General features: G+C 41.6%; 1 protein-coding gene across 1 annotated transcript; it reads left to right on the forward strand.

The window, feature by feature from the left end:
• Positions 1–3338: 3338 nt before the first annotated feature.
• LOC131942416 (heat shock protein 70 B2-like) lies at positions 3339–7180 on the forward strand. Its single transcript, XM_059302294.1, has 2 exons — positions 3339–3406; positions 4421–7180. Exon 2 carries the CDS (start codon positions 4421–4423, stop codon positions 6311–6313), a length of 1893 nt encoding a protein of 630 aa, XP_059158277.1. The 5' UTR covers positions 3339–3406; the 3' UTR covers positions 6314–7180.
• Positions 7181–8846: the final 1666 nt, after the last annotated feature.

Here is an 8846-nt window from a genome sequence, read left to right on the forward strand (position 1 = left end):
AGGAACAATTATTTGTTCCAATCATCTATTGGCCCTTACTCGTGTGGGTGTTTGCTGAATTAAAATTATCCGTATTAAAAAATAAACCGGGAGTGATCTCCCCTAAACTCTCTCGAATATTCTTATATAAAATAACAGGGGATGGGAACTCGGGCTATAGACATGATTTTTAATCCATTTTAAATACTTAAAGTTTTAAAAATAGAATAAAATCTCGTAGACAAATTAATTGCACACCAAGTGAACGCCAAATCAAAAAGCGCATAATAGTGCGCAATATTATTAGTACTTTTAAAATTTACATTAGTTTTTTGAGAAATCGGAAGTAGCGTAAATTACTCAAAATTTAACAGAAGGTAGAAAATTAGATCTTTTACTTACATGTGAAATTTCATTTATCTATCAGAAATAGTACTCAAGTTATAAGCTTTTGAAAAATTCAAAGTAGGAAAAGTACCACTTCCGGTTATCGGAAATCGCTCAAAAGTTGATACGGATCTACGATTTTGATAAAATTAGGTAGTCCAAACTGAAATTAACTATTGATTGCAGACTTCTGGAGTGAGTATGTCATGAAAGAACTTTTAATTGTAAGCTCTATGCCACAAATTTTATAAAAATATCTTAATAAATAAAAAAGTTATGCGATTTTTAAAAAAGCAAAATTTGGTAAAAAACTGATTTTCAAAAAGTGCCATTTTTGAGAACCTATATTTTCTAAACTAAATAACATAGAAGTGTAGAAATTGGTAAAGTTACTGCAAAGTTTGTAATATATATGCCCCATTTTTTTCAGTCATCTAAAATGAGTCTTTCTAAGGTCAAAAAATAATTGAAAATGACAAAAATGCGTTTTGGTCACTTTTATTTTCATAAAATTTTTTTGTTTTTGCTTTGGACATAGATTAACTCTAAAACTATTTTGTTGGTAACATTAACAGGAAGAATGTGTTCATTATTTTCAAAAACCACATGAGTTAAAATATTATTTTTTAAAAATGCCACAGTTATCTAGAGCAGGAAAACGGAATCAAAATTTAGTGGAGTAATGTAATCTAATAAAGACGTGATGCCTACAAGTAATGCAGCAGTTGCTGTTACATTCAAACCTATTGGGTTGATAACTGCTTTGGGGGAACAATTTTTAAAACGACAACTCCACATCTTTGTATGTCTTGTTTCCCCCAACCTTGATCTTGTGGAGCATCAAGAGTAAGTGATATGTTTTGGGAACTGTAGTTTGGGGGGGGGGGGGGGGGGGGGCTTGGCCTTCTTCCCTTCCCTTGTAAGGAAAGTTCTGGATAGGCCACCATAAATGTCTCCAGCTATGGAGGAATAAATAATTGTTTTAGTGATTAATAAAATATAATTAGATTTACTACTAGCCTATTGTGTAGGCCTACTATTTGTCCTATGACTGTAGCTGGAAACATGAAAAAGCCTGAAAACACCTTTTTGTTTAAAGTAATTTATACTTGATAGTACATTTTGAACATTAATTCTATTGAATGAAATATTCGTTGTTTGTGCCACACTGGTTGAGATATACAATGATGAAGATGCCATACTGTGGTTCTCAACATCATATAGGACAACTTAACTGTCCTTCAGTGTTACTATATGCATATAAAATAAATAAATAATGAGAAATACTACTAGTACTACTTACACTTACAACTAATATAACATTTAAAACTAAGTCACAACATGTACAATCTTATTAAATTGCACCACCATCTAAAAATTGATCTGGTACATTTTATTAAGGAGACTGGCGCAGACCATTTCACATTATTCAGCAGGGGAATCAGAATCAAAGTGCACAACAGAAAATTAAAAATTAATCACATTAGTCCTTAAAATTTAGTGTCTTTTGTTTTAAATAAATTAATAAAAATGTAGAGTTATTATAATTATAAGTTTCTTTTGTGTTTTATTAATATTTTATAAGTATTTAACCTTCGTTCCCTGTAAATAATTGAGTTCGTCCACATAGTAACCAGGAATGTCTGGTGGCCATTTTGAATTTGTCGATTCATAATTTTGATGCGATAGTCCAGATAAACTGTAGTAATACGACCCTATCATTAATCCCATTCGATAGATTTTAAAGAATTAGTAAACACTAGCATCTAATAGTTAAGTGCATCCATATTTTAAGTCCCTAGAATGTCCTGAATTAAATAGCTTCACGTTTAAACACACCATGTGTACAAGCGTAGTTCACACGCTAAAACCGTGGACTAGTAGGGTTCAAATTTACATTAATAACGTGTGCTAATTAAACCAAACTGACATTCAAACTTAAAATTCATTTATTAAAATGGAAATGAAACTTTAAAAATGATACTTACAACTTGTTTGAAGGCTCTAGCAAGGGTAAAATCCGTTTAGCATCATCGGTCGTCAACCTTTAAAACCGTTCGGCGAGCAACTCATTCGGGGCTGAAAGTTGACTCGAGGGTTATATGCTTATTGAGGGTACGGCTTCGCGACCGTAAATCAGAAAGACTTGAATTTACAACACAAAGTAGTTATAAAAGTGAACTTTACATCGGTGTAAAGATTGAAACAGAATTAGTTTGTTTTCGTGTATATATCGTCATTTAAAGTTTAAAAACTGATTTTTTTAAATGAAATAAGCAAGTTATTTTTTCAATTTATACATCAAACGATAGACTAGAATTCGCTCTTTAAAATGACATTAAGATTATGCTTCTACAATGCTTCGTCGCGAAGCCCCAACCAAATGAAACAGTGTGGGGTCGATCGGTACACGCAAAACGGTGAAATTTGTTGACGTAACTGATACTTTTCAAACAAATGTAAAACACATTCAAACATGTGTTACAGAAATAAAAATACCAGATTACGACGGATAAAGGCTTAAACTTTATTGACATATAATTTTTATTCTTATAGGACAACTAGAAGTAGTGAAGTTTTATTTTTGAAAACCGCAAAAACTGACCCTAAAACGCACTTTTTCGCCAGTTTGGACTACCTAATAAAATACTTAAATATAAAATTTTATCAACCTAGCTGTAACGGTACTCAAGTTATCGTGTTTACACACGGACACACACAGACATACGGACAAGATTGCAAAATTATGTTTTTCCGTATCAGTGAGGTGTAAAATGTCGAGATTTGTAAAAATCTCGAATTTTTTTTGCACGATTACAAGACTTTCTCTATACTTCGTATATACGAGAAAGTAAAAAATAAGCTAATTAATATGGCTTGGTCTATTTTTAGATTGTGTGCGCATCGGGCTTATTTCCTTTCAACATCTTCAATGATTTCTAGATTGTTCGGGCGTGTTCAATGCAAAATATCACCCGGAAGCGCTAAGTTCAACATCAAAAATCTAAACAAAAAAAATATTTAATTAAATGAATTTAAGGTACTTCGCTTAAGCCGTTAGAAATGTTAAAACTTGTATTACATGTATTTACATAGGGGGATAGTTGTATTATGACGTAAGGCGACATTCTAAAGTGATTTTTAAATCTTATCATACGCTAGCTAATAGTAATAGACTAATACTAGTATTAAAGTAGCCTCAAATAGTAATAGTTACTAATAGTGACCTCACACAATACCTTGCCGTGTGTGGCGGCCTGCCCCGATTACCATCAGAGCTGTGACGGCTGGGGCTAAGCTCCTGCCAGGTACAACAAGACTGACAGGTCTGTTAAGAAAAGGTTCAGACAAAAGGTGCATCCCCCTCCCCAGATTTTGTCCATGTAAAAAAAAAAAAAAACAACCGTCATAGAAACTTGAGGGAACTACATAACTTTTTTTTTCTATTTCGTCAATGGGAGCGGCGGACGGAGGCACTGCCCTCTCCCCCTCAGCGATGCCCTAAACTCTAAAGAAACTGCATTAAACTTTTAGCCCTGATTTTAATTTACCAATTTGGTCTAAACTCCCCGTTAAAGTGTCTCACCAATTGGGTCTAAACTCCGGTTAAAGTGTCTCACCAATTTGGTCTAAACTCCCCGTTAAAGTATCTGACCATTTTGGTCTAAACTCCCCGTTAAAGTATCTGACCAATTTGGTCTAAACTCCCCGTTAAAGTGTCTCACCAATTTGGTCTAAACTCCCCGTTAAAGTATCTGACCATTTTGGTCTAAACTCCCCGTTAAAGTATCTGACCAATTTGGTCTAAACTCCCCGTTAAAGTGTCTCACAAAACTGGTCTAAACTCCGGTTAAAGTGTCTGACCAATTTGGTCTAAACTCCGGTTAAAGTGTCTCACAAAACTGGTCTAAACACCGGTTAAAGTGTCTGACCAATTTGGTCTAAACTCGCGGTTAAAGTGTCTGACCAATTTGGTCTAAACTCGCGGTTAAAGTATCTGACCAATTTGGTCTAAACTCCCCGTTAAAGTGTCTGACCAATTGGATGATTTCAGATGCCAAAGCAAGCGCCAGCCATTGGGATCGACCTGGGGACGACCTACTCGTGTGTGGGGGTGTTCCAACACGGCAAGGTGGAGATCATCGCCAACGACCAGGGCAACAGGACCACGCCCAGCTACGTGGCCTTCACCGACACGGAGCGTCTGGTGGGGGACGCCGCCAAGAACCAGGTGGCCATGAACCCCACCAACACCATCTACGACGCCAAACGTCTCATCGGCCGCAAGTTCACGGATAAAACGGTGCAGGGTGACATGAAACTTTGGCCTTTCAAGGTCGTGGAGTCTGAAGGTCGGCCGAAGATTGAAGCGGAATACAAAGGCGAGAGGAAGCTCTTCGCTCCGGAGGAGATCAGCTCGATGGTGCTGACCAAGATGAGGGAGACGGCCGAGGCGTTCCTGGGGCAGCGAGTGTCGGATGCCGTCATCACGGTGCCGGCCTATTTCAACGACTCACAGAGGCAGGCGACCAAGGACGCTGGCGCCATTGCCGGTCTGAACGTGCTGAGGATCATCAACGAACCAACCGCGGCAGCGCTGGCGTATGGGCTCGACAAGGGCATGAAAGGGGAGAGAAATGTCTTAATCTTCGACCTGGGTGGCGGCACTTTTGATGTCAGCATTTTAACCATCGATGAGGGCTCGTTGTTTGAGGTGAAAGCGACATCTGGCGACACCCACCTGGGAGGGGAGGACTTTGACAGCCGTCTGGTCAGCCATTTTGTACAGGAGTTTAAGAGGAAGCACAACAAGGACATGAGCGGCAGCGCCAGAGCCATCCGCCGTCTGCGGACATCCTGCGAGCGCGCCAAAAGAACTCTGTCCAGCAGCACTGAAGCCTCCATCGAAGTCGATTCTCTCTTTGAAAGAATCGACTTCTACACAAAAATATCGCGAGCCAGATTCGAAGAGCTGTGTATCGATCTATTCCGATCAACGATCCAGCCGGTGGAGACGGCCCTAAAAGTCGCCAAGCTGGACAAAAGCAAGATCCACGAGGTGGTGCTGGTGGGGGGCTCCACCAGGATCCCCAAGGTGCAGAAACTTCTCTCGGATTTCTTCAACGACAAGGAGCTCAACAAGTCCATCAACCCGGACGAGGCCGTGGCCTACGGGGCGGCCGTGCAGGCGGCCGTGCTGACTGGCGACCAGAGCCAGGCCATCAGGGACGTTCTCCTGGTGGACGTGGCGCCCCTCTCCCTGGGGATCGAGACCCACGGCTCAGTCATGTCCGTGCTGGTCAAGCGAGGCACAACGATCCCCACCAAAACGTCACAGCTCTTCTCGACCTACGCAGACAACCAACCCGGCGTTGATATCCTGGTCTTCGAGGGCGAGCGCTCAATGACCAAAGACAACAACCTTTTGGGGACGTTTCAGCTGATGGGGATTCCCCCCGCGCCCCGGGGGGTGCCTCAGATCGAGGTGACATTTGATATCGACGCCGATGGCATCCTGAACGTGACCGCCCTGGACAAGACCACGGGCAAGTCTAACAACATCCAGATCAAGAACGAGAGGGGGAGGCTGACGCAGGCGCAGATCGACAAAATGGTGGCCGATGCTGAACGCTACAAGGCTGAGGACGAGAAACAACGCGAGCGGGTCGAGGCCAAAAACCGCTTTGAGAATTATATTTTTAGTGTCAAGCAAGCTGTGGAAACTGTGGGGGAGAAACTGTCAAAATCGGATCGCAACACGGCCTTGACCGCATGTAAGGACGCCCTGGATTGGATGAACGCCAACACGCTGGCCGAGAAAGAGGAGTTTGAAGACAGGCTCAAGCACCTGCAGAAGATCTGCTCACCCATCATGACCAAGCTCCACCCGTGCTCACAGAGTGGTTGCTCAAAGCAAGGCGGGCCCACGGTAGAAGAAGTGGATTGATGGAGCACACGATACGTCATTTAGCCGTCTATACACCACTCCACACAATACGTCATTTAGCCGTCCACACGATACGTCATTTAGCCGTCCATACACCACTCCACACAATATGTCATTTAGCCGTCCACACAATACGTCATTTAGCCGTCCACACAATACGTCATTTAGCCGTCCACACAATACGTCATTTAGCCGTCCATACATCACGTCAAATTAGCGTTTCATATAACCCGTCATTTTGGCCGTCCATATACAAATGTCATTTTAGCCGTCCACAAACCTCATTCAGCCGCCCGCACCCCGTTTTGACCGTCCATAACCACATTTTAGCTGTCCAAATACCACATTTTGCCGTTTATTCACCATTTCAACTCACGTACAACAATTATATATTAACAAACAATGGTCGTGAATCTTTAGCCCCCCCCCCCCCCCCCCCACTTCACAATCTCGTTATGGCACCAAACACGCAGTGTGCTGTCACGTGCAAGCTATTTTTAGCTGCAGGAATTAAGATGACAAAGCCTCCTAAAGCCCTAAAAATGATACATAGTTAAGTTAGAATTCTCCTCAGTCCTTAATGCCACGACTGCTCATGCCTGAGAATTTGAACTATTTTAAACAAAAGCACATTATCCCCAAGCCTACATTAGACTACAATAGTTGAGCGATACTTACGCCTACAGCTACAATAAAAAAAAATGTTCTTGTACATAAATCACCATCAAATCTAGAATGAGCACGTAGAATATTTGGCTCACCTAAATTCAGCTACTGAACGCTACCGAAGCGTTCTCTTTTTTATTCTAATTTTTTTTAATGTCGCAGTGATTAATGATAAATAGCAAAAAATTATAAAACATTTGATGCAGCGGTTTTTTTGTGTCGTCTTTTTTCCCCCTTCTACCCCATTTCTCCAAGGATTGGTGTCAACAAGTGTTTCTTTCAGACATTTTTCTGCGGGGGGGGGGGGGGGGGGGGGGGGGGTACGTGTAACTATCGGAGATGTGGAGACTTACCGACAGGCTGAAGTAAATATTTTGTACATAAATTCTATTTCGTTCAGTGGGGCCGAGCCCCCCCCCCCCCCCCCCCCAAAGAAACTGGTGTCAGCAGACCCCCATTGACCCCCTCATCATTTCTATTCAAATTTTAAATGGTTGGTGTCTCTTCCAGGTTGGGCACAAAAAAACCAGATTCTCAAAGCCAATTTGTGGAGGTCCTACCCGAAACCATAACGCTCTGCCTTCAATATCTTTGGGGCGGGGGTGAGGTTCTTGGTAGAACTGTTTATTCTTTAATGTAAGGAGAATACGTCCGACCATGATTAGTCGATTTTGCAACGGACACTCGGGCAGATAAGCAGTGTTTCTTCCAGACATTTTTCTCCGGGGGGGGGGGGGGCGGACACAGTTAAAAGTATATATTTTCTATATAAATTCCATTTCGTTTGGGGGGGGGGGGGGTAGACTTTCATCGTGGGGCCGAGCCCCCTCCCCCAGAAGAGATGCCTGGAAGAATCTGCAAATAAGGACCCGTTATCTGGAGGACAACAACCCATCAAGGGGAAACAATTCTAAAACTGCTGCAGATTGTTCTTGGGTGGATACAAACCCAAAAAGAAAAGCCGCAGAAATCAGAGGCACCCGGTGCGAACTGTCGACCCCCCCCCCCCCCCCCATCGGTTATATAGGTTATAGTTATCCACGTTAGCAAAAAACAATTTTTGTTTTGGTGTTTTACAAGTACTGTAGAAAGTCCGTAAAGTAGCAGTCTACTTTCTGAACTTTGTGCGTAATTCAGTAAATCCTAATCTGTTTAGCGTCCCTTTAGGGTTGGTCCACGGGGCAACTGCAACACTCGCCCTCTCTAGCGGGAAACATCCTTCGACATCACAATTTAAGAACGAAGAAGTTTACCCGAAGACAAAACGTGACTATTTTATTATTAAATGGATGAGACGTAGAACCCATCTACATCTTTGTATTTTTATTTATTGTAAAATCCGTCAAACTTTTCCGCATTTCTCCTGGCCTGGCTTCTCCACAGGGAGGTACCGTGTGTCTCCCATTCTAAAGACCTATGCTATAAACTACCAGTGTAACCAGCCGTTCCGGCTAGCCGCTGTCCCTGCCATTTCTCCCCATTATTGCGTCAGTCGCATGGGGTTGTCCCACAAATTTGGAATGTTCCCCCCCCCCCTCCCACACACATCCAAGCCTTCACATGTGTCCACTTTCGACGGAGCCCCACCCCCAATGCTGTCATACACCAAAAAAACTTGTAGACCTCCCTCAACTTACTTCCAATTTACTTTAATATAGGAATTTATCATTTTCGTTAGTTTCTATCATTAGACCTAAATAAACAAAGTGGAACCTAGAATATGTTTACCAAAAAAACAACAACAAACAACAGTAGGCCTATTATGTTTCAAACTTCAAATTATAAATAGACCATAAAAGTATAAGACATTGCTTTATTTTATTGTTTTTCTCATACCAAACCGAAAGTCTGCAAAGTAGAAAGCATA

This window comes from Physella acuta, unplaced genomic scaffold, assembly GCF_028476545.2.
Source record: "Physella acuta isolate Inbredline_101_S28 unplaced genomic scaffold, ASM2847654v3 ptg000405l, whole genome shotgun sequence".
Taxonomy (NCBI): Eukaryota; Metazoa; Mollusca; class Gastropoda; family Physidae; genus Physella; species Physella acuta.